At 42.2% G+C, this 27,232-nt stretch overlaps 1 protein-coding gene across 2 annotated transcripts in view; it reads left to right on the top strand.

Annotated features, from left to right (window-relative positions):
- The first annotated feature begins 7,979 nt into the window (after positions 1-7,979).
- Positions 7,980-27,232, top strand: part of khdrbs3 (KH domain containing, RNA binding, signal transduction associated 3) — a 110,968-nt gene continuing 91,715 nt past the window's right edge. For both annotated transcript variants that reach the window (XR_011179670.1, XM_069176751.1), the window contains exon 1: positions 7,980-8,438. Coding sequence is in view for 1 of the 2 variants with exons in the window: in XM_069176751.1 (XP_069032852.1) it covers positions 8,348-8,438 (91 nt within the window). In the remaining variant the exon portion in view is untranslated. The remainder of the gene's footprint in view (positions 8,439-27,232) is intronic.

A 27,232-nucleotide genomic window follows, 5' to 3' on the forward strand; every position in this document is an offset into this window, starting at 1 on the left:
CTTGGTATCATTTCTGTTTTTGCAAAGAAACATGCAGACTTGTTTTTCACTGCAGTCTGATTTTTTTTTTTTTTTTTTTAATAGTTTTTTTTTATGCAAATGCCCCATTTTTAGAGAATTATTCCACAGATGTGTACAGCATCTGGACACGACTTCACATTGAGGTAACATGCTCTACATATGTACTATACATGTGGACTTATATTTCAGAATTGTTCAGTGAAATTTACAAGCAAAACTTTGAGTTTTTATTCAAGAATAAAGCAGTCTTAAATGTGTAGATACATATTTAAAGGAATAGGTTAACATTTTTGTAGAATACGTTCACTGGCTTTCTTGTTGAGGGTTCCATGTGTACACAAACCTACCATGCACTTACACAGCAGTCCATAAAGCAGTTTACAGCTATTCACGCACACACATCAACTTTGGAAGCAACTTTGTGTTCAGTGTCTTGCCCATGGACACTTTGGCATTGAACCACTGACCTTATGATTATCGGGTAACCCTCTATGATCTGAACCACAACCGTCCTCGGGGTAGCTCATTCAACATGTTTGGCTCACCTCTGGATCTTTGCTGTTTCTCCTGCTGACTGGTGCAAGTTGCAGCACCCCTATAAAGAAATATCTCCTCCGTGTAGCAGCTGTTCCAGCACGTACGTTGACACTCGCAACTGCAGCTTCTAGTTCTTTATCCAGCTCACCCTCCTAGATACACTTTACCCACTAATCAGAGAGGACCAGCAGATGCCCCTTAGATCTCCAACACTTTAGCTGCACCTGTACATTTCAGATACTAGAGCTGCTTCCTGCAGGATCAGCGTTGCCTAAAACCCAGACATAAACTGGGCAGTAGCACCTCCTGGACATCGACCTGCCGAGGAAGTTCACAGGTTTGCCTCAAAAGAAACTGAACCAGTTAATCCGAGGAACAGTGAGACTACTGGGCATCTAGGACTCTGGAACCAAAGAACAAGACCTTCTATAAGGTCCAATAAGGTTGTGGCCCGATTGGAATCTGGTTTCCGTATCACTGCAGGTTCCCGACTGACCAGTATCCTCCAGGCACAGTCACTCACTTCAACAGCAGTTTTGAGCAGGGTAAGGACCGCTGGTCTGACACTCCACACACCTGCCAGCCCCAGGAAGTCAAGGCCTTCCCTGACCTTGCTACTATTAGCTGCTAGTTAGCTTAGCTTAGCATGAAGACTGAAAACAGGTGGAAACAGCTACTCAGGCAAAAAAAAACAAAAAAAAACCAGAGCACTGCAAAGTTGCTGCTAGACAGACTGCGTTACCTTCGGGAAGAACCAGGCTCTCTGTTTACCCCGTTTCAGTATGTTGTGCTGTGAGCTAGGCCAACCTGCTGCTAGCTGTGAGCTCCGGCTTCACATACAACACTCGCACATGAGAGAGGTACCGATCTTCTCATCTAATTCTTGGCAAGAAAGCAAAGAATCACATTTTCCCCAAATGTCAAACTATTCTTCAAAGTTAACGCATGATGTTGGTGTAAGTAATCCCGTCTGAACCCTGTTTATCTGCTGCGAGTCAAATCTTGACAGCGCCCTTTACACACTGCAGAGGCTCCAACCTCAGGTTGGTTTGGAGGGGGATAAGGGGAGTGATGCTGTGTGTGTGTGTGTGTGTGTGTGTGTGTGTGTGTGTGTGTGTGTGTGTGTGTGTGTGTGTGCGTGTGTGTGTCGACCTTGAGAGCACTGCTGGGTGCCATTGATTTGTTTACCTGTGCGCTGCTGACAGTTTCTCATTAGGTTTCTTTTGCACAACACTTCCAGGAGAGGAGACCGGAGTCTGCACTCCACAGCCGACGATGCGTGATCAATGTACCTATATAGATAGATAAATTGGCGCTGGCAATATAATTCTGTTGGATGGCTCTTTAATGGATGCGAGCGCTCCATTTAGTAGCCACAATAAGGCGCCTTTTTGTGACTGGAGCAGCATTGTTGGGGCAAGGAAGAAAACGATATCTTCGAAAAGAGGGAGCTTTGTTAAAATTACTTTGGAAGACAAGAGCGACTGCGGGACAAATTGTGCTTTATGCCGCTTTTATTGGAGAGAATTGAAAGTATTTTCAAAGTGTAAGAGAGAGCACACTTTACATTATTAAGGCTTTATTCTTTCAGATAGCTAACATGCAGTTTCTAAAACCTCTTAAGCAGAAGGAGATTGAGGATAAATGCAAAAAGGGGGCATTAAAATGACATTTAAAAAAAAAAATCCTCTAATAATTCTGTTACCCATCACAACTAGTTTCTCCAAATACCTTCAATTTTGCATTTAATTACAAGCCAGTTGCATCTCTAATTATGCTTTTATCGACAGAGCTGCACATTATACACGGGAAGTGCTGATAAATTAAGCAAACTGCCTCATTTACAGCAAAGCTTTATGGCAATTAGCCAACCTCTCAGCACACACACAAACTCCTAACTCGTACAGGGCTTTATTTCCAACCTACTTCTCCTCTAACAGGCTAGAAAACACTCTTGTTTCTCATGAACTTCTCATGTCTGCCTAAATAATTAGACACGGTCACAAGGAGGCAGTGTTGTCACTCTCCTGGCAATCCGTCTGCTCACACCACTGATGGAGGGAATCCACCCTTTCTAAGGTGTTAAAAGTGCTCCTCATTTGCTGCTGCAATCCCGTCCATTTGGAAGGGAGAAACAAAGTGGGGAAACTCAGTGAAGCCCCCCCCTCCCACATCCCTCCCAACACACACACACACACACACACACACACACACACACACACACACACACACACACACACACACACACACATCCTCTCCATGAGCCTGTGGATTCCCAGCTCATGTCCTTTGCATGACACAAAGTGACACAGCAATCAGCTGGCGGAGACATCAGGGTCTAATTACTCCTCAGGTGACAAGAGCCACGTGACGTCCTCTCTCTGGGGATTTTGTAAAGATTGAAAGCTGACAAGACAAGTCTTTCCATTTAAATCAGTTGGCATTTGCATCACGTCACAGAGGAAGAAGCTCTGACCATCCCTGCTTCTTGTTAGCAGAGGCAGAAACATTGACTGTGAAGGCAGGGTGAGTGCAGACATAACAGTATGGGTGTATGTGCCATATATGACGCCCTGGGGCGCCACACGGGCCGAGAAGGTGCAGTCAACATCATATTTAGTGGGCTGGGACAGGCTGCGGGGCGAGGAAGGGGGCAGCCGCTCTCCAATGATCAAAATAACACTTTGTCAATGTAATAGCCCGCTGTTCTTCATTCTTTACACCCGTCTGACAGAACATTTCTCACAGCTTTGTTTACACCAGGGCTGCTGCCCTTGTGGTCGGCTGTGACTTATATAAAAACGTTGCCCCATAAACCATGATTATTTTCATTGCAACTGATGTGTCTCAGTCACAAACAAGCATCTTGAGGAAGACGTACGGGCCCCGCAACTTTGATTCAAACATCAATGACAATGCGGGGCTTTTGTTTATGAAGGCGGTTAGCAACAGATGGCAAGCATATCTATAAATAAGTCGCTCTTCTGAATAGGAGATTAGTGCATTTGAGCCAGTTTTTAATGGTCTCTGGGAGAGATTAAAAAGTAAGCTGATTCATAATGCGCTTCTCTTTGCCGTGAATCACTCATAAACAAGTGTCTGGGAAGAATCAGAGTTAAAAAAAAAAGTATAAACCCTACAACATGCTTGAGACGGGAAGTTATATGACACTTGTCTCGTTTGGACAGCTTTAGTTTCATGATACGTTACCAGTTGCTTCACTTTTTAATGAGATTTTTTTTTAAACCCTTACAGAAAAACGACATTAATTTCACGTGACCGCATATTGTGCACATGGGAAATGTGGTTTTGGAACACATTTCTGGTGTGAAGCCCATGTAGATTCCCATGTGTAAACATTTCCACATATTTGCCCCATGTATCCTACAGTATGTCTCAAACGTAGTCCTTAATAGTGCAATATGATTATGCAACATGAGGAATATCTAAGCTGTTGAATGTATTCTTACACTATCCAGTATGATGTACTATATGCAGACTGGCTGTGCAATAATTCATTTTTTAGCTTAGAGTTTTAGGTTTTTTTGAGGTATGTAATGTAGTCTCATTTGTGCAATATTCCTCAAGTGTGTACTGTCTTTTTTTTGGTGAATTCTGTAATATGCTGACTTAAGTTGTGTTAAGTATATATTTATATATATACCACACTGTATCGTATCGCACTGTATCGCATTATACTGTAACGTAGCGCATCGCATCGCATCGTATCGTATCGTATCGTATCGTATCGTATCGTATCGTATCGTATCGTATCGTATCGTAGCGTAGCGTAGCGTAGCGTAGCGTAGCGTATTGTATCATATCGTATCGTATCGTACTGTATCACATTAGAATGTAATGTACCGTATCGTATCGTACCGTATTGTATTGGATCATATCGTATCGTACCGTATCGTATCGTACCGTATTGTATTGGATCATATCGTATCGTACCGTATCGTATCGTACCGTATTGTATTGGATCATATCGTATCGTATCGTACTGTATCACATTAGAATGTAATGTACCGTATCGTATCGTACCGTATCGTATCGCACCGTATTGTATTGGATCGTATCGTATCGTATCGTACCGTACCGTACCGTATCGTATCGTACCGTACCGTACCGTATCGTATCGTATCGTATCGTATCGTATCGTATCGCATCGTATCGTATCGTATCGTATCGTATCGTATCGTATCGCATCGCATCATACCGAACTGTATCGTATCGTATCGTATCGTATCGTATCGCATCGCATCGCATCGTATCGTATTGTATTGTACCGTATCAGACTGTATCCTATTGTATTGTATGTGCCACTGTGGAAAAAACTTTTTTTTTCTGTCAAGCATCTTTACAAAGAACTCTTCAACCAGGTCACTGTAGACCCCTCAACTCTGCAGACCTCCCTGTGCATGGTTCAACTAATTTATTTTCCATGCATAATATCTATAAATATAAAAATAATCCTTATTAATGCCCACAGTGGCTATTCCAGAGCACAAATCATGCAATAAAAGCAAAATAACCAATAGCATATTCCAAAGTTCATGAAGGCTATAAACATTGATAAATATACATAAACCCATCTCAGTTTTAGCCTCTGGGTCACATTTCTCTCCAAGTTATTGAAATAGAATGGCAGAAAAAAAAAAAATCTCAATTATATAACCAGTGCTGATCAGCCTACAGATAGCCGCCCACCTGAGGCTACCTCAGCATCCTCCACAAATATTGACAGAATTCTTATCTTTTTCTCCACATTTTCGAACAAATGTGAAGCTTGTGTACAAATCCTGTCTCCCTCCTGTCTGCTAAACATCCCAAATTCTCACAAAGACAGTTTTGCATTCGTTGTATGTTTCCGGGAAAGCTCTGTCTGACAAAGTGGATTTGTGGCATGTATCTTGTGATATCTCGCTGCCTGGATAAACTCGATATCTGTCTCTTAAATGACGCCCGGTGCCGTCGTCTGTTCTCTTTTATGAAAATGAAGACTCACTGGGGTTTGGCTCCGATGATGACCGGAGGGGCTTTATGCGGCTGTGTTTGCTAAACAACAGGATTTTCTTATTTAATGAATTCATAAACACGCCCAGGAGAAAAGCATGCTTGACCTATAGGAAGGTGAATGGATTTCCTGAGGACTATTGACAGGTTGTCCTAACAAGTAAAAGCAACCTAAGGAGTCATGCAGGCCTAATCAATTACTTAAATGAGTAAAGAGGACAATTATATAGCCTCCTGAGATGTTCCCGCATCTGTATGTGACACATGTGCCTTGATTAACATACATCATCATAACACCAAGTCCTTTTCTATACCATACAAACAGATATTATTTATACTCTGACCCCCAAAGACCACAGCGTGTCTCGGTCCTGTGCAAGCAGTCTAATGATCTAGTTCTATGTGTGCATCTGCCGGGTTGGATCTGTCGGGGTCTACTGGGGGTCATTTGTATGCCCACACCTTGTGTTTCTATTTCTAATGACATTATATGCGAGAAAACACTTGGGAAAATATATTTTCAGAATAGATTTAACCATAAAAACAATCTCTGTCAACTGACTCACTGTCCGTCTCTTACTCATTGGGGAGCTCATAGATATTAATGCTATTTTTCATTCTCTCATTGTCGTATCTGTACTGTGTCTTTTTGATTCCATTTTGAATGAATGACACAAAATGTAATGAAAATAGATCCGATAAGAAAAGAAACAATACAAGGCTTTTTAGAACCAATTAAACAATAGTTTATATATTGAATAACTTCATATTATTTGATATTTGATAGCTAATGTGTCACATCAGTGGAAAATCAAAGACTCAAGAATGGTTTGTTTAAAGCTAGAAAACAATAATCATCAACACATCCACAGTGTTGCTTTTTGGGACTCTGATTATTTGCAGAATTTATTTGTGCATTTGCAATGTTGAAGTATGATATGAAATATAATCCTGCATTATTACCTAATGTTTCCCTGTCTTTCAGAGGGGCCATGCCTCATCATGTCAGCTTTATGAGTTTAGCTTTACTAGTGCTCTCATAGTGCAAAAAAAGTCTTGTGTTTAGTGTTCCACTACAAGTATTAGTAGGTTTCCAGTGTTGGGAAGGTTACTTTTCTGCTAATTAATGTAATAGGTAATGTAACTATTTTAATTGCTTTATGAAGGAATGTAACTACTTATATTTTATTACATTTTAAACATGTTTTAAGTTGGGCAATAAAGCTGAAAAGTCCCAGAAAATGAATTGATTACTGTCAAACTTTTATGAAAAGTTCTTAAATGAAGCTTGAATTAAGACTGAAATGTTTTGATTTTGAAGCATAACCACCAAAACAAATAACAAGTATGTAGATCACAACTGACTGCAGTGAAGGAACATTTTTCCCTGAACCTCAAACCAAGTCTACATTCGGGTCGACTCCATGCTGAGTGATCAACAGGGCTGGCTACTGTTCACTATACTTTAACACTGGCTTCTGAATGACTGTTTTTAAATATCTCATTGTATTATGTGACAACTTTGGCAACTGCTTTGGTCTGGTTTCTAAGAGTAATGCACATTGATTTGATTGACAGATTACAGGCAGAGCAAATTAAAACAAGAGAACCAATCAAAATCAAAGCCAACAATTTTAAGGAACATACTGCCAAAGGCAGAATACATTTCCTGTCTAGAAAAAAGATGAAAAGCAACAGAATGACTATCATATCCTACTTTTTATTGAAAAGAATAGATGCAGATGTAATCACTCGCCTTTTGAAAAGTAACCGTAATTCAACTACACATTTCTTTATCATTAATTTACTTTTGCATGTATTTTGTAATTCAATTATGCCACCAGTTGCTTCCCAACACTGTTGGTCCCTGGATTTAAAAAAAATAAAATAAAACATGTAAACTGCCATTTATTTTTCTTTTTATGTGGTCATGTTAATCACATTTATCACAGCTATGGTGACTGATCAGATGTTTTTTTTTTAGTTTGTTTCACATTAGTTGGCCTGTTCTTCTGAGAATGAATGGAAGTTTTGAGGAATAATGTTTGCTGTGTATGCATTCAGCTTTTTAACCACGGCATGTTTGCAAATTCTTTGTGTTCTGTGTGTCTTCAAAAAACTAAGATGAGCACACAATGAGATGAGCTGCTGTGGAGATATTGTGTATCATTTACACTACAGAGAAGTGAACTGGCTCCGTTAAGTCTGTTTGCAGGGACAAACTTGCCCTACTTGGGCTTCTGTGAATTGCCGCTCCTGTACATGGAGAGTTGATGATAATGATATGATAATTGGGGGACTCAGCACCGCGGACAGCTCCGGCGTATCGCTCCGCCCCTTCTACCGCTTGTGCGTCGCGCGCGGCGACCAATAGCTGCCTGCGCCTCAGTTCAGCTCTGGATACAACAGAGGGAGCTTCAAAGAGCCTGTTCACCCAGAGAGGAAAGGAGCACTCCGGCTGTGATGCGGGCTGAACAACACTCGGATGGGATAAAACCTGCCGCTCACATATAAACGTTCATCGTGCGTGTGTGTGTGTGTGTGTGTGTGTGTGTTTGCGCGCGCGCGCGCGAGCGTGTTTTTTTTTTTTTTTTTTTTTTTCCGCGAGGACTGAGACATGCTCTTGTAGCGCGAGCGCGAATGACATTATCGGTTTCGCATCAAATAAATATCGCAACTTGGGAGCCGTCTGGACGCTGAACAAGTTTTGTTTTTTTTACTTGAATTCCATTTGAGTCGCTTTCCTTTGGAGCCCAAAACCCAGCGGGACGAGATGGGGAGCGAAAAGTACTTGCCGGAGCTTATGGCAGAGAAGGACACGCTGGATCCGTCTTTTCAGCACTCCCTGCGGCTACTGGATCAAGGTAAATGTCCGTGGTTAAATAGGAACGTAAACAGTTTAGCTGCGAGGAAAACTGCCTGAGCCTTTATCACAGTGTTCAGGTTTAACGCTGTGTTGTGCTGCAGGCTACGTGACTCCACCAGTCCGCCTACTTGGAGTTATAAATATGAGGTTTGTGGGTCTACTTACAATTTCCTGTTTGGTCACACTAAAACAGCGAGGTCCTTTTAGCATCGTGGCTGTTTTGCCGAGTAGTTATGGAGAAAAGGTGCGTCAGGCAGCATGCTGTGCTGTAGAACTCAGCAAAACGGGGCAGGTTCAACTAAAAACTGCACCTTCAGCCCTGAACTTTCCATTTAAATCGGACAAACGTGGGTATAAATGATGAAAACTCTGCCTGTTGGCACCTTTTTTTTTTAAAATTTATTTTCCGTGCTGCTTTTGATCTGGCACAAAGCTGGATGCATGTTGATGAGGAGAAGTGATGACAAAGTGACTATTTCACATGACACGATGTGAACATAGAGCCCAGAGTTTGAGAATGGGAAGCAGCAGCAGTGAGACACTAAAGCTAAAACCACTTGACATCCCAGTTTGCAGACTGCAGTCATCCCTCTCCCCGTTGCAGACATGTGGAAGCTGTTGTGTGGAAGTGTTGGAATAATCGCCCTCTTATTGAAATGTACATGTGTTTCCCTACTTTGAAGAAGTGGACGTGACTGAAATGGAATTCTGAGCGGATGGAGCAGCAGCAGACGCTTTAATTAATCCGTTGCACAGCCTTTTTTTTGTGCTTTGAAGCTGTCTGAATTTATTTATTTTTTTGCAAACACTTCTGGAGAAGCAGCACCTTAGAGCTCCCCGTGTGGGAAGTGCTCTGTTATAGCATCCAAGTGCATCCTTCAAGTCCCACTCATGGGCTTTGTTGAGAGGCTGTTGTTGTCTTTTAAGGTAACAGACAAGGAGTCTCGTCTGTAAACAGTCTGCTACACTCTAACTAATTCTATTGAATCCCCCGATGCAGCGCCTGCAACCAAGCTTTTTATTTTTTTTATTTTATTCTGACAGCTACATCTCTCCTAGTTGCTGCTCCTCAAACTTAGGGACCTCTTGGGGTCTTTAAAAGGGCTCCGAAGTAGTCTGTCACCTTCTGCAACCTCAGTATGAATATTCAGTTATTCCAGGGGCTTCGTCTCATGAGCAGTTTCATGAATGTGATAATTATTTCCCCAATTAATCGATTAAGCTAAGCGTAGAAAATGTCAGAAGATTGTGATAAACACCTTTTCAATTCCTTGAAGCCAAAGATGACGTCTTCACAGACCTTGTTTTGTCTGACTACCAGTCCAAAACACAAAAATACTCAATTTACAGTCATTTTAAAAAGACAAAAGCAGCAAATTGAAACGCTTGTGTAGCTTTCAAACAGTTTGATTCACTTGTCGATTAACTTCCAGCTTTAGAGCTCGACTTTATCAAATTATGAAAAATGCACGGATATTCTTCCAGCCATATATTCACGTTAATTTAAACCTGATTTGTTTGAGCATTTTTGGCAATGATAGCAGAGTATTCAGTTACTGATTACACTGTGGAAATACTCCACTACAATTTAAAGTCCTGCATGAAAACATATCATCAAAATATACTTAAAGTATCTTCAGTAACCTAATATCTATAATAGTAATCTATGAGTAAAAATACACACTGTGCAGTACATGCTTCCTGTCAGTGTTTTACTATATATGATGTTTTTGAATGAATATTACTGTGCTTTTTACTGCTGTAGTTATTTGAGGTTGTGAGTATGTGAACTACTTTATGTCCTGTCGGTTAGTTTGATCTAATTCATTATATTCCATAAGTTCATCATATGTTTGTGGTGTTTCTGTAAAAAACACATTTCTCTGACAAGTCAACAACTGAATAAAAAGCATTTTCAAGTGAATCTAAGTTTTTTTTTAAAAACAGTTTAGCTTAAAAATAATACATGATAATAATTAGTACTTCAGGTGATCAGAAAAAATTGATATTAGTAAATTTGGAGATACATGGTTTTCACTGGACAGAAAAGGGATAAAAAGCGGGAATCTCAAAAGTAAGTGAAGCTGTCAGTTGAATGTAATGGAGTAAAAGAAAGTAAAAAGATTTGCCCCTGAGTTGAGTGGAGTAGAAGTATAAAGCTGCATAAAAAGGAAACATTCAAGTCTAGTAAAAATACCTCAGATTTGTACTTAAGTACAGGACTTGAGTAAAAGTACTTGGTTACATTTAACCACTGATATTTGAACTATTAGGAGATCCTGGCGTGAATGGGTTAAGTGTCCTGTCATGTCCTCGGTTGGCCTGCTAATAAAAAAAAACAAATGAGCACATTATTAACTGCAGACTGAAATATATGAGATCCACTGATTCTAGTTTTCACCATCATTCAGTCTGTGATCACCACTTTAAACCCTGATGAGTTAAACAAAGTACTTCTTGTAGAATAACTGTCATCTGTCCAATGTGTGTTGGATAAATGGACGTAATGGCCCAGAGTCTCAGTTCCACACTGGAGTCTTGTTTGAAAGTACAGACTCGTGTTAATGCCTGTGTAGGTGAGCTGATTCAAACACTGAGAGTAAATTCATTCCAGGCTGATAAGGCCGTGTTTTCACGTCTCTGAGTCCTCTATCCACACGGCAGGTCCTCTGTAGAGTCACAGCAAATAATGGCCGTTCTTTAAAAATGGAATAAAAAAAACAAAAAACGATGGAATACTTTTTTGAGTGCGAGCCCGGACAAACCAGGCATTTAAACAGTTTTACCAAACACAAGTTCTTGATGTAACACTTCCAACAAAGTTAGTTTGTGATATTTCTGTCGGGGGGCAAAGACTGCAGTTGGACAACGTCGCAGTGGCAGAATTAATCCGTGACATTTTATGAAGTAAGCAGAACTCTGCGGTGCACAAAATTTGGCCGAAACAGTCTGCCACAACTCCAAAACTGTAAATACTGTTATCTCTCTCTTACACAACAGATGGAACATGATGCAGCTTAATAGAGCACTTCTTCTGCCATCTTGCTGATGAGTTCTGGACTTGATTATGCAATTGGCAGGGGATGCAGGGAACAGAGCCGGAGTAACTCGAGTTACTGCGTGCAAACGGGCGAATATGAGATTACTCCAGGTCTGGAGAGACTTGTATTCAGGGAAAAATTGGGGGCGGGGGGGGTAGGGGGGGGGGTGGGGGGCGCATTGTGTTGGAAGCTCTGGGACAGGGCGGGCTGCTTTGATAAGTACGGGCCATTCGCGGAGCTCCTCTCCCAGGAGGACCATATCTCTGCCGCTGTTGACAAGCCTCATGCGGGCGGCGGCGGGCACTCGGAGCTGGAGGAATGTCTTCCGCCAAAATGAGACACAAGCAGGACCAGCAGTCTACATGGGATGTAACATCCTCAGCAGCATACTAATGAGGGGCTTCCAGGTATGAAAACGCCTCTTTAGAGCTCTGTGAATAACACTCATTTGTTTCCAGTGTGGATGTAACTGTTGGTTTGAGTGTGAAAGTTCACTCTTTCACCTTGGAAACAGCAGTTGGACAGAAACAAAAATCTTCACCCTACTTTTATTATTCCAATTCTACTCACCTTTTCCTCACGAGGCAAAAAAAAAGAAGAAAAAAAAAAGTATATTCACTCTGACCCGCTGCATGGCTCGTTCCAAGTAGCAAACAAGGCTGTTGTTCTTCCTCACGAACGCAAAAATGGAGAGAACGAGGAACCGCACCGGCAAGTAATGACACTGAAGCGTCTGAGAAGTAACGTGCGGGAAAATAGTGGATGAAAAGTGAGGCTGTTTGCTGACTTTGCAAAATGCAGCTGCCTTAAGCCGTGTGTGCACAGCAGGCTAGCAGAGCAGCGGCAGCTTCACCCAGGAGGCGCTCGGCCTCGGCGTTCAGCAGGAGGTCACCTGCGTTTCGGGAAATCGCTTTAGAGTCCAACGAACGGTCGGTGTGGTGCTGCTCGCCGTGTAAAATGCAGGGAGATAGACTGGAAGTGTAAAAATACACTTCAGGTTGTATTTTAGACCTGAAATGCAACGTCAAAAACGTGAGCTGGACGACTGAAAATCGCAGCTGAAAGGCTTTCTGGGAAGAACTGATGTTAGTCATTTTAGTTTGTGAATAACAGTACGTCTACACCATATTTAAAAACTAAAGTCCAAAGATGTTTCATCTGAAATTATATGGAAAAACTTTGTTGATAAATAATTCAAACAGACAAATATATATATTTTTTTCTGAACATCTGCATTTTAGCATATCAAAATCTCATCTGAAAATCTTCAACATGTCAGAGCCCGACAGATTTATCAGCCATCATTATCAGCCTATATTATCACATATACAGTATATTGGTATAAATGTACGTGTATGTGCCATGTTGAGAACTTGTTTTTTTTACAGAACATAATACAAAGTTGTTTTTTTAAGTTGAGAGTTATTTATGAGTATCACGTTTACTGTTGTTTCAGTTCACCGATGTCACTTTGGACAATAAAGTTTATCGTTAAACTGTAAAATATCCCACTTGTATTACATATCTTCATCTCCAAGGGTTTGATAACAACATTTCAGTCGATATATATCCCTATTGGAATTGTTTTTTTTACCTCCTTGCATCAATATCTTGGCCCCAAAAATCCCGAATCGATCGTGTTCTTGCTACATGAAAGGAACCATGTTCCTCATACACCTTCATGTCATGTTCTTGTACTGTGCTCCTTCTGCTTACATTTTCTCTGTCAACTCTGAACTAAGTTTCAGCTTTAGACTGAAGTGCTAGTCACTCAATTACATTCTATCATCTGGTTCGTTAGAGATTGTAGTTTTGATGTTTGTTATTATCTCCACTGTTTTTGTACACAACTATCATAATTATAAATCATTAGAATAGAACTGACTTTGAAGTAGGATGAGTCATGTTTCTATGTGACTTTCCTACAGAAGGTAGTTGTAAATAATACCAGGTTAAAAATGTAAAGTGTCTCCCTGCAGCAGATGGATTCTGTTTGTTCGGGATGTGGATGCAGAGCAGTGTGCGGCCCGGCTCTGAATGTTTCAGGACCTCTGGCCCAGTTTGGACGACGTAACCTCGGTCCTGCACACGAGCTCCGCATCCACTGCTTTTTAATTGGATATTCCACAGTAGGAGCCAGGCACAATGTTTGCATGACATTAACTCTCTCTCACACACACACACACACACACATACACACACACACACAGAGAAAAACAACAGCAACAACGACAAAAAAAAAAAAAAAAAAAGTGCCTTATCTGTACAGGTGTGAGACAGTAAGTGTACTCCAGACTATCCGTGCTCCATCGTTACTTCATACGCTCCCATCTCATCATCACAACAGAGGGGTATTTTTAGCCCTGCTTGCGTTTTGCCCCGAGGTAGAGCAGTTCCTGGGTTAGGATGCCCAGAAGTGAACAAAAATAAGCTCTGGCATCGGATCAAAGTCAGCGATATCGTTTTGTTGGGGAAACAGAACTAGATAGCGATAATGATCTGTGGATCCGCGGCTGGCTGACACGCTGAGCCACACAGCGAGGTGGAGGTGAAGGCGCAGCCACGGCGCCCAATCTGTCCGAGGCCGAGACCCGACCGCTGATTTTGACCCGCAGATGTACTGAACTTGCAAGTGAACTGCAAGAGGGCAGACGGAGGCGGGAGAAGCTGCGGAAACTCGCTCTGCACCCGGGCGAGTAGTGGAAGTGCTGCTGTGGCTGAGAGGCGTCTGCAGCGCTGCGCTTCCTCTGCTTCGCCGCGGCTCCCTCTGGAATCCAGGGGTGAAATGTAGGCCAGGACTAACGGCTAGAAAACCTAACAACACCTCGTGTGCCGACGCGGTGCGTCACGTGACACCTTTAGTTCCGCTGCTAATGTTGAAGGCAGCTTCTCACTTGTTTCGAGAGCAATAACGAGCTGACAATTGGTGGGATTTCACTCTTTTCTCACCCAGTTACTCCACCTGATGGGCTCTAACGCGATCACTGGAATATCAACACGACTCATCCGTACGCCGCTGCATGTAAACAAACAGACGCACTGGTTATCGGTGAGAAGTAATCAAACAGGCCTGCAAGAACATGGCTTTCTTCTGCAGTGTTGTAACTTCACTTGGATTAACAGAATTAAACCAGACTGACTGCTGGAAAATAGCCCAAAGAAACAATGTGGCAGAAATACAATAAACAATTCGAAGCATGAGCCTGGTGCACTAATCAATAAATGCATGAGTAATGCATCAAATGACTATTTAATGTTAAAGGGCCTGCTTAAAATCATGAGAATTGTCACTTACTGTATGTTGAATTTGCTTCAGCTTGATGGAGCGTTCAGTGTCTTTCAGCTCGTTGTTTTGGTTTTACAACAGACTGCGCCGTTATTAGCAAGTGATCAAATCAGACACGACGCTGGTGACGCGTCTTTCCACCACTGAAGCTGCCGCCACTGAATTGGCAGCAGACAGTTTATTTCGGCTTCTGTCCGTGGACTGTTGTTATCGTTGTCCTCCACGGCACTAAAATCGACACTTTCTGATATCTCTGCTCGGTGGCAGCATAGATTCTGCTCACTCTGCCTGTAAATGACGTTGTCTCCGTGGATCAGGTTGAGAGTGACGCGCGAAGTCCAATCTGAGCCAGCAGAGCGTCCGGACTGAGACGCGTCTGTAGAAATCTGATTGGAATCGGATTTTAAACAACCTGCAAATGTGGTTTGGATCCAGATTGCAAAAATCACATTTTTTGTGTTTTTTTTTTTTTTTTTTGCAATTCAGACTTTCAAAAATAAATCCAGAAGCAATCTGGCTATGACAAAAATTGGATTTGGGCTGGCAGTCTGAACAAGGCCTTTGTAACTGATACTGGTTGTAATCAGGCAACAGTATCACAGCAGGTTTTAGCTAATGAACCAAAATCTCCTCTTCTTTTGTCAAGAGAGGAAGAGCTGGTCAAGAACTTCATCACTGGAGGATGTTGAATTGAACCAGAACTTTTCTAAAGAATGCGCTGACAAAAATCTATTCCAAACTTTTTTTGAACAACTTTGCGCCATATGAAGAATTTTGATGCAAAATATTCACATTTTGCATTTTTTGTGTAATTTGTCACTGCTTTTATTTTAGTACATTTTTGATGTGGCTGATTGTATATACTGAAGAGTTTGGCGATATTGAAATATCTTCCCTAATTTTTGTCAAAAGAAAGTCATTTTTTTAGAATTGTTCCTATCAGTATCTAGTGGTACAGTGAGTATTTAAATCCATACATCTCTTTATGCTGCAGAATGAAGACCCTGACGTTTCCCTCTGTTTTCTGCTGATGGCAGAACACCAGCTCTTAATAATCGTTCAATCCTCCCCAGCTGTTGCCTCTTGGTGTTTCCTTACATCTCCATCATTGTCGGCGCCATCCCATCTCCATATTGTACAGTTTACGGTCTCGGCCTGGCCCAAAGCTCGCCTTGGGCTCGGCTTGTTGATTTAATGTCGAGGCTGTCAGATTTCCATGTCAGACATTCTGCCCGGGTATAAATGCAGCATTCATATTTCAAATGCCACGGAGATGTGCGTTTTCCTCCCGCTTCCACCTGCATGCATACATTGCTGAGAGGGCTGCCTTGAGCTGTCTGCTTGGACGGCTATCCAAGAGGAGACTCAATTAAAGCAGCCAGCCAGGGCGGTTTTAATAATGCAAACTGCACTTGTTTAGGCAGGCGTATGCTGAAAGCTGATATTTCACCCCTCTGGTAAGGAGATCATTTAGAGGTGTGTGTATCTGGGGCTTTTGGTAGAGCTGGGTATGGTTTAAAATTTTAGGTATCTTTTGAAAAAAAAAAAACAACAACAATATTTTTCGAGATATCTTTTTCTTCAAAGTGCTTAAATGCTGCACATAGTCTCATCCCAAGCAGCAGTAGAAGAGCAATGAAAGATACATTTGTGTGTATAAAGACTGCAAACGGTCATTAAAGGCTGACTTTTACTACTTGACATTTTTCCACACCTGGTGCCAAAGAAAAACGCCTCAGCGTTCAGTTGGAGCAAGCAGTTTAGATCTTTTATTGCTGGAGGCCATGTCATCACCTCGACAGTGTATAGCCTCGCTTTAGGCTTCCCCTGCATTACTTATGAGGATCCATTAATCATCATTTTATTGGATGATAATGCCCAAGACGGGACGCAGACAGAGCAGGATTACACTGGATTAGTTTGAAGAGCAGTGGAAAACTCCCAGACTGTATCAATGTGTTTGCTGTGTCTGAGGCGCAGAGACAAAGGCAGACGGGGATATAAAAGAAAGAGAGGAGTGGGAGTGGGCTGGCAGGGGTGGACACAAAGTAAGAGTCTCTTTCCCCAGGGGAAGGTTATTTGTAAGGGGATTGTACCAAAGTCAGTTACAAAAGGGAAAATGCAATTGGAAAAAAAAAAAATGGAGGAAGGGAATGGGGAAAAAAAAAGAAAAAAGTGTTGCCATAGAAGTGATAAATAAAAAAAAGTTCAGATCCCTGCTGCTGTTGAGTCCGGCTGTCACGCCTTATCTCGCCTATAACTAAAACACAAGGTGAGAAGCAGGAGGGAGTGGCACCTCCCACTCATGACTACATCTTTTGTCATGACAGAAGTGATGGAAGATGAGTGTGATTTCCCCACTTCCTCAAAAGGAAAACTGTGGTGTAAATTCACTCCTTATTCCTTTTTTGACACCACGAACGCTCTCCAAAACACATCCAGTGTGCCGCGCACGTACAGTAACGTCCTTTCATCATGAAAGCGCTCGATTTCTGCTTGAGATCCAGCAGAGAATCAGATGTATTTTTGCCCGCTTTCTTATTTTTTGGGCTCCAAACTGCACTAATGTTTGACTTTGGAGTGCGTTTTTTTTTTTTTTTTTTTTAACTTGAAGGGGTCCTTCGCTTCGCCTTGATCTCCACGTGACAGCCTCCCCTTTCCCTCCTCTTTATTTATGTTGTTTTGTGTGGTTGGCACCTCTATAGAGAGGATTGCACTGGATTAGCTTCTCCGCCTTCCCAACTGATCCGATCCATTTTGTGTAATCCAACTCAATTTAATTATGTTTATCGTTCCACCTCGCTGGTGCCGAGGAGCAGCAGCACACCTCTACCGAGATAAGCCCGGGGACCTTGTGCCTCTTCGCTGGCAGAGCGTCTGCCTGAGCCTGTTGCTTTATAAACAGATGGTGTAAGTCACCTACACTCTCAGTAAATAATGTCTCAGCTACAATATTGTGTTTTGGAGCTCCCCTTTAACAGCAGTACGACGCGGGAAAAAAACGCCCGAGATCGTAACCTTCTTTTTGTCGTTGTGGGAATTTGTAGAGTTTAGTCAGCCCTCCATCCCTCGCCCGCTTTGATTTAATGTGCCCACTATGTATACAGCCTCCTTTATTACTTCCGTGAGTCTAATCCTTGGCCTGAGATATCAAAAGCCCACAATAAAAGCCTGCAAATCGTTTTTTTTTTTTTTTTTTTTTTCACAGTTCAAGGGCTCTCGGATTGCCCGACCACGTCGAAAACACAACTTTTATTTCTTTCATTTGAATGTAGAGTTTGTGCTCTGCTTTACATTTCTTTCGCGCATTTAAATGTATTCATGCCCTTTGGCTACTGATTTCAGATTTGCTGTCGAGGCGATGCTGTTTGAGACGCTGCCGGTGTCGGTGTGTTCGCCTGTGCCGAACAGCAGATGCTGCCGCCCAACAAGTAGTGAGGATGAAAGGAAAGAATAGACGCTGCTCCGTCTTGTTTCTTGAATGCCTCTCTGTCATCTGCACCGCCTCCATAAACAAAACTCTCTTTAGGGCCTAATCTGTTATTTTAGAGGTGTTCTGCTGTCAGGTAAAGTCTATTTCCTAACTTTTGTTTTTGATTCAGTATTTTAACAGAAACATTATACTGACTTATACAGCAGTCTTTACTAAAGGAGCCTTGTTATGTCGTCGCAGAACACACAAAGTGACAAGGAGAGCAGAACATTCACCTACCGTGTGTCATGTTGAACACGGATACTGCAAATCCAATCACCAAAAAAACTAAACAGAGGCAGATTACATGCTTCTGTCATCACACATTTGTGTCAAGTATTGTTTTGATGTAATGCAAAGAGGCAAAACGTTGCCAGGCGTCATCATTCTTTCATAAGAAACTATTAAGAGCATTAATCTTCTTTGTCACGTTGAGTATTAAATGTCCTGCCGACCTTTTTTTTTTTTGAGAAGAGAAAAACGAACGGACGGGCTTTGGCGGCGGTGGGCATGAATCTTTAATGAGCGAGGGTGGCGGGGTATCAGTAAACCAAAGTTAAGTGCATTTTCTGGGTTTTTGGAGCAGGAGAAGTTCTCCTGTGATGTGCCGAGAGAGGAGGGGTGATGGATGCTCGTTTACCACCGGTGCCGGGAGACCTTTCCCCGTGTCCTGCTGGGCTGCTTGCTTCGCTGTGTCTCCCGTCTCTATTTTAGGAGCCTGATATTAAAGCCTAATTGTGTTCACAGATTTTTAGGGGACGTCTCCCTCTGCTATCTCGTGCCCTTTTTTTTGTTGTTTTTTTCCTCTCTCGTTCGCATACCAGCAAAATCATTTAGCACAAAGCACAATTTGTGATTTAAAATCACAAATTGAAATTCAAATTGAAATTGAAGTTAAAATGGCTGCTTTTAAACATATTGACTGAATTATCCTCATTGTGATTGATACAGCGCAGGGGTCACGTGTTGCAACTGTTCCAATTGGCTGTAAAGCGTTCATTAACTCTTGTAGTGAAAGCGTAAACAAAGGGTCAAATCAGGGTATACGACCCTCACAACAAGCCCAATTATCCGCTCTCTCCTCGGTAATGGAACCCCGTTCTCACCGCCGGTTCGCGGTGTCATGTGGCAGCACTTCTTGTTAGAGTTTGACCTAGGATTTGCCCAATAAGAGCCTTGTTAAAGTTTGACCTGGAAATGGAGATCTGTCCGTCTGCTTGTTAAATCCCTGCCTCTCTCGACGGCCATCATTAAGTGTGCGGAAACTGTTTGGAGCTTCTCTGGAGTCGTCGTTTTTTTTTATATCGCCTGAACAAAACAGGCCGTGTGGCGTACTGTTCGGAGAGCACGGCTCTCACAAAAGCAGCACAAACCTTTATTTAAGAGGCACAGCTGGTCTGCAAGTGGACATTGTCTTACCCAATAATTAGTTCTTGTTATTATGACAACACAATGTATATTAATACAGAAGAAAACCCTTTTAATTTAAGAGCCTAACATTAGTTGAGGAAACACAATTATACCAAAAATAATTATTTGTGTTCAGGCACAGTTTCCCTGTTTCAGGTCTTTCCTAGAAATGATGTCAGTGTTCAACAAGACTGGATGAGGCCGCTGCTTCGTTTGAATCCATTTAATGATGCTTTATTCTCAGCAATAGTTAAATATTTAACCCTACAGTGTCTATTGCTGACATTTTACTGATTTAGACTCCACATTATTTTATTGAATAATGTAAATTAGTATTTGGAATCGCTTTAAGGTGAACTGTCCATTTCTAGACAAATGTAAGCAATTGGTCCAAAACAAAAGGACACTACATGCCAAACTGCCTCTTAATAATACCTCATGCCCCTTTCCTTGTTAGTGTATAACAATATGTCGCAACTACATTTATAGTGTCATTCATTAAAAAAAAGGCTGAATATCCAAAAACAACATGGAAAAGAGTAAATGTTCCTCAAACTGGAGAAAATAGGTGTTTTATCAGGGACTATTTCCAGCTGCGGATTGATACACTTGGTGTGCAAGTGTGTATTTACAGGAGCTCAGTGAGGCATGTGGGACAGACCAAGAATCAATTATTCTTAATAAAATCAGTCTTTCACAGTTTTTCTGCAATAACAATATTCTGGATAAGAGGACAAAATACTGAAAACGTTTTTATTAATAATTTCAAGAACCTTCAACTGCAACAAAATACATGAGAATTGCAGAAAGGTACTTTATGTAATTTTGGAACTATTTCCTCTAATATGGAGCTGCTTTCAGCCGTGCTTTTTGTTGCTGTGTGCAAGTTACACAGAAAAGGCTTTGGACACAGAGGCAGTGAGACTGCACGACTCTGGAACTACAAGAATCAGGTTGGTTTTTTTTTTGTGCTGAGAAGTGAGATGACGATTCTCTTTCATGATTTCTTTCAGGAGAAATGTTAGTAGTGCACTCAATTACCTGGTACAGAAGAAAATCTCACGGTCCCTGATCCGCGACCGGAGTCATGCCGAGTTGTTCAAGAATTACATCCACATTTTATAATGACCTCGGCTGAAATAACGGGTACCGCTTCACCCGGCAGCTGCAATCAGTTCTCCTGAAAAATGCATGCAGCCCTTATCACTCAATAGTGACACTTCAAATCCAAGTTTGACTGGAATCAAATGGTTTTTATCCGCACAATTTATCATCATTGATTAACCTGACAAAGAAGATAGCATCGTTTTTAAACAGTAGACCTACGACTTCGACCGTGTCTGGTCGTTTTCCACGTAGCTGTGCGCGGCGGCCCTGCGAGGTGCATGCAGTTCTCAACAGAAAGGGAAAGCTCTTGTTTTTAGCTTTTAATGCAGCAGCTTCATGAATCTGAAACGGCACGTTAAAACAATCAAGTTCAGTCTCTTGTCTTCTTTTATATAATACAACCTCTGAACAAGTCTTTTTCTGAGCGTTTCTTTTTTTCTTTCTTTCTGTCTCCGTGGTTTTTTATTTTGCCTTCCTGTCGGTTCCTGCTGCTCTGCATCACATGGTGTGACGCTGTGTTGTTATTGGTTGAGGGAGAGCAGGAGCGCTTGTTTTGATTTAGCTGATGTCCTAAATGAAAATTCGGCAGAATCATTGGCATTTAATACGAGATCCATGAATCCAGATTGAGATTTGTTGGTGATTAATTGTGCAGCCCTTGCAGGCAGTAATTGTTAGCAACATCTTTATTTATTTATTGACAAAAATAAAAATAGAGAATATCGCTACAGCTGAATAGAAGGATTTGTCGTGCACAAAGGTATTTATAAAAGTAAAACTCCAGTCGTTCCAGCTTCAGCTGTTTAGTAGGCAGCTCATTCATTCGAGACGGGATCACAAGTACCACAGCTCAGTTGTTTTCTGTCATATGCAATGCATCTCTGACAAAGATGATTGTAATTACAGCGAGCATGCAGTCCACACAGTTGACGCCTCCTGAGCTGGCGTGTCGGTGGAAAGCTGCTCGAGGTGAACGGATAGAAATCAGGTTTATAGATCTGTGGTTGGTGCGTGCCCACCCCCTCCGCCCGGGGCCCGGGGCTTTAATTGCTGTCTGACCAGGGCCGGTTTCTGTGCGAAGATGTGCCGCGTTGATACGAGAAGCAGGGGGAAGGAATGGTTTTCTTTCTCTGTGGTTGTTGTATTGACAGCTCCTCTAGGATGAGGAGCTGATAAGAACACAGGATCTAGGGAGACGCACTGGGGAGTGGATTGCATTTCAGGGCCGTGAATCGAAGCTGTTTTCGGGGGGCCGGCGAGCCGCACGAGTCCCTCGCTGACGGTCGGGTCTGACGCGAACCGGAGGCTAAACAGTATCTCTGCAAGTCCGCAGCTGAGGGACGGAATTCCAGAGCATGCAGGTGGCGCACGCACTGGGCAGAGAGCTTGTAACCTTGTAACATAAATTAAACACCTGCATGCGCGAGCAGCATCGTATTCTGGATCAATGAGGGAAAGTGCATCGATTCACAAAACAAAACACAAACACGGGAGACCTTGCTGCATTCTTTATCTTAGGTCACTGTTACATAGCTGCTTTATTTACTGGAGCCCCACTCACACCCATGTATATAAAAACAAAGCTGGAACTGCCTTTTTTTTTTTTTTTTTTTTTAAACGCACCCGCTTCATTCATCATTCGCTTTTCAGATATTTGAATTTAATTAAGAGTCTGTTCATTTAACAGTTTTAACAGCAGAAGTATGTCAGCTCTGGAGGAAGCTGCAGAATCATATGTGACTAATATGATATACACTGTATAGTCTTTTTGTAATTGTGTAACACTATGACTCATAATGTTAGTCATATATTGTGTTCAGTTTGTCATTTTTGAATTTGCCTATGTTTAACCCAAAAAAGTGACACGCATTCTGAGTTGTTTTGTCTGAAAAGGCTCTGATGTAGCCTTTAAATTATCATCACACACACACACACGCACGCACGCGCACGCACACGCACACACACACACACACACACACACACACACACACACACACACACACACACACACACACACACGCGCACACACACACACAAAGATACACAATGTTGCAAACAGAATAATTCATTTACTTTCATTAAAGATACATGATGTGCAGAAAAATTACATTTCGCTGCAAATTCAGCTGCGCGCCGGTCAGGGAGGAGTCCTCGTGTATCAGAGCGGGATCACATCGCAGATCGATATGTGATGTGTAACAAAAGCCAAATATCAGGACGCGCTAATCCGTGGATCTAACCCTTTGTGTAAAGTGACATCACTGCACAACACTTGACTTATTGCTCCTTTTCACTCCCTCACACTCTGCCTTTGAGGCCCTTTGCAGCGCTGTGGGGTAAATTGTGTTGTATATACGTGTCATGGATCTCACTGTCAGAAGTACATTACCCCCACTGAGCTCCTCGGGTCGCCCGGCAAGAGATAACTGTGACCCCTGCTGAGAGGGAAGAGTCCAAATTACAGGAGCCACCTTCCCGTTCATCACCAGGCACTCTGTTAAAGCTCGATCCTGCGATGGTTTCTCCTCTACCCTCTCTGCCTTTTGCGTGGTTGCAGATGTCCTGTCGAGTTTTCCCACGTTTCTTTTTTTTAAATCATAGTACGCTGAAATACAAGTCCAGGGTTCACGGAACAATCAGAGTGCTTGCAAAGTCTCCTGCTGTGACATAGCTTCACCTCAATCATGTCTCAGCTGTCGACTTCGGAGCTGCTGTACTTCTGTACTTCACTTTTATAAGAAAGCGTGTTCATTTTAGAGCACAATCTTGTCAGACAAGATGTGTCATATTAGTATTCAAAGAAACATCTTTTTTTCTTTGTAAAAAATACACTGAAACATTTCAGTTTGAAATCTGCTGTTTTTAGTCCAACTGTATCTCAAATACACATTAGAGCCCGACTGATTCTGGATGGTTTGAGCCTCATATAAGGAGGCAAAAGATTCTTGATATCAATATGTGGGCTGATGTTCTTTGTGTGTGTGTGTGTGTGTGTGTGTGTGTGTGTGTGTGTGTGTGTGTGTGTGTGTGTGTGTGTGTGTGTGTCCTTTTAATCCTAATCAAAATCAAAAGAGAACCACTATCACTATTTCTGTACCTTTAGGTTACAGTTACTGCATTCATACAAATACATTCCAGAACTGCTAGAAAACATCTTCCTGGAGGGAATGTTGGAAATCCAACTGAGCCGATCAATTATGTGATGATGTATCATGCAAGCGATATGAGATCAAATCAAATACCATGTTATTCCCCAGTTCCTGGTGATACAGTATAGTGCATGGAGTCATGCACTATATCGCCAGTCAACACATATTTTGCAATAAGTCTTAAACCCTTTTGACACCTTTTGACATTTGTGACAAAGATACGTGATGTCATCAGTGCCCGGAAACGGTAAACTTCACTGGGAATTTAATAATTATTAATAACTGTAAATAATCGTAAAGACACTGATAGTAGCATACCTGTGACAGGCGAATATTGGAATATATGATATTGGACAGTTGAGCTCTAATACACAGAGTCTTTGTTACTATCACTAAAGACAGGAAATTACCTGAGTAAGACAGACGTTGGTGTGTTTTTACATATAAATATTAACCACATTTTTCCTAACTATTTTCTTTAATTCTTAATCAACCACTGAAGTGTGTGGAAATAGATTTTGTCTGGCCAAACACTATCCACGGATGTAGGAGTGTTTTCCCTTCAACTGTTGGACAACACAAGTTTTAAAAGAAGTCTAACTCATGAGCAATAAAACACACTCCCACTCAAGTCAGCACACTGAGGTTAAACTGCAGCAGAGAGTTGATAAGCATGTTTCTTATAAAAATCATTTCACATATTACCGACAAAAAAACAAGTAAAATTGTGATATTTATTATTTTTTGTGTGAATATGTTGACACTCGGCTCACCTAGGCTTTAACTCGCTGCTGTAGACCGCTTCTTCCTCCCTCCACATCCACTGCAGTGTTAATATTCAGCTCCAGTCTACCTACTGTTCTCTCCGTATAACACAAATAACCCCCCTGGCAATCGCTACTGTCTGCCTCATTATCATATTTATTTAAAGTATCGTATGACCCATTTCATTCCAACATGGGTTCCTCTCGTCATGATTGAGTAGTCCCGTATTTAAGGGTGGTCTCAGGGGATGCTGCTGTGCATAATGGGAACATTACTATTAAGCCTAGTCACAAGCCAGTACTTGTCATCAAAATGAGAAAGAGAAACATTTCGTCTGCTCCTAACTAAGTACGGTTTTAGCTTACAGTTACTGCATTCATACAGATGCATTCAAAAAAAAATGCGAGAAAACAAAAAGGAGCCCTCGAATGTCGGAAATCCAACTCGGGCCGATCAATGATGTGTCATGTAAACAATACCAGATGAAATCCTCAATATGTTGGCTCAGTTCCTGGTGATGCAGCGCGCCGAGTCGTGTTGGTGAAAGCAAAAGGCAGCGGTACCGCCCTTCTGTAACGTGACCACTCTAACGGAGCACGTCTGATGAATGGTTGAGATTGCACCAATAATACACGGAGAAATCTGTCTGATTGCCAGGTAGAAACATCGGTGCGAGCTCTAATGGCCGAATCTGTCACCGAACCTCTCGGCGTGGCTGCTGGCCTGTGGGTGGTAATGGAAGATTAATAGCAGGGCTACCGGTCCCTCTCTGATTGGAGTTATCGAATGGTTTCCCTTGGATACCTTTTTTCAGGACTTGTGCTGCGTCCGGGCTGTATCGATCTACCGCTTGCAAATTTATGGTTATGTTTCTTCAATTTGGACAAAAGCAAAAACACTGTTGTCTCCGCTGGCATCAGTCATTGACGTCCCGCGGCGGTACGTCTCGTCTCTATCTGTCCCTCGGTCCCGGAGGGGTCCAACCCTCTCCTTTTGTGACATGGTGAATGTCATCGCTGTTACTGTATACATCTAATTGACCGTGACCTTCTCATTGCTTTACATGTAGGACATGTTTATTGATAAGCTTTGATCTCTGGTGCTTTAAATACCGCTCATGCTGGTATGATATGACTGCTGCTGTTTTAGGCAATTCAGCTGATTTCAAGTACGTTTCTGGGCCAAACAGTTCTCAGGACTTTCTTGAGGGGGAACTACAACCCAGAGAGTTTGCCCCAGAATTAAATAGGTTCTAAGGCCTTTTGCTGTTTGCATTTGCACTGCTAATAGGAACTGTTAAATGACACACTGCTGCCGGAACAACGCTCCGCCACGTATTTCTTCAATGGAGGAAATACAGTTTTAATTTTTGTGTGTCCAGTTGAAACTCATGAACAAGTTTGACCTGTCTGAAGATCCAAAGTGTGTTTCATTCAAGAGGGCCAATAGAAACAAATGGAACAGTCAAATTGATCATAATTACATTTAAGATGTATTAACTGATTCACAAAATCAACTGGAAGCCTTGTTATGAGCTGCTGTCAGTTACTTCACTAACTCCAGAACATCTAGAACAACCTCCGGTGCTTCAAACAGCATCACACCGCTGCATAGTACGACGGAAACGGAGCGACTTTGGATATTTCTCTCGGTTCAACAGAAGTCTCGCTGTATTTCCTGCGGTGTGTAACGTCTTAATAAAGCCCGGACTATTGTCCCTCCATCTGAAACTCGTTGGTAGCTGTCGTTCACCTGCTTACTGTTTAGTTCCTGTTGTAACAGGGGAGAGAACCCAGGCAGAGGTTAGGAGCTGAAAAAGCCCCACAAAACAGAGTTATAGCCTCCTCCCGTTCTTAGCACTGTGAAATAGTTCCTGTGGTCCAAAACGCCTCGTGTTGCCCGGACCGTCATGATCTGTCTGAGTTCGGGTCACGACTTTCTTCTGAGAATGTCTGATGGGCTTCTGCAGATCAAAGCTGTGGTGTTTTTTTCTTTTGAAAACCTTTGCCTGACCCACCGACCCTGTACTGCCAAACCGTAGCTTTAAATTGATTCAACCTCAGCACAGGCTTCAGCCTCCCATTTAGCTCCCTCCCAACCTGGCACCCCCCTGCACCCCCCGCCCCTCCCTCCATCACCACGCTGTCTGGTTTAGCTCCAATGCACGGGGTTTCATTACCTCTGCCTTAGTCAAATGGCTGGGAGCTCCGGACTGATAGTTCAACTGAGACATAATTAATGAGACGTGTGCGTCTGCTTCGCCGTCCTCGGAGCAAAAGCACCGGAAGACGTCTGCAGGGACCGAAGCACGGGAGATCGGAGCAGCAGGAAGAGGAGCAAACTCCTGCTGCAGCTCCAACCACCGTCATAGCAACTCTCATATCTGTTCTACAACGTACAAGACAAAGAGAAGCCCTGCTGACCGCGCTGACTTTGCTGCTCTGTCTCTCTCAGTGGTTGTGCATGTTTAAATGAGGACATCATCAATTACGGGCTCCGGATTCAGAGAAAACTTTTTATAAGAATTGCCTTAAGCACGAAGATTGTTTTTTTTTTTTATTT

This window comes from Embiotoca jacksoni, unplaced genomic scaffold (assembly GCF_022577435.1).
Source record: "Embiotoca jacksoni isolate LCO1_2020_lvr unplaced genomic scaffold, fEmbJac1.0.p SCAF_7, whole genome shotgun sequence".
Lineage (NCBI taxonomy): Eukaryota > Metazoa > Chordata > Actinopteri > Embiotocidae > Embiotoca > Embiotoca jacksoni.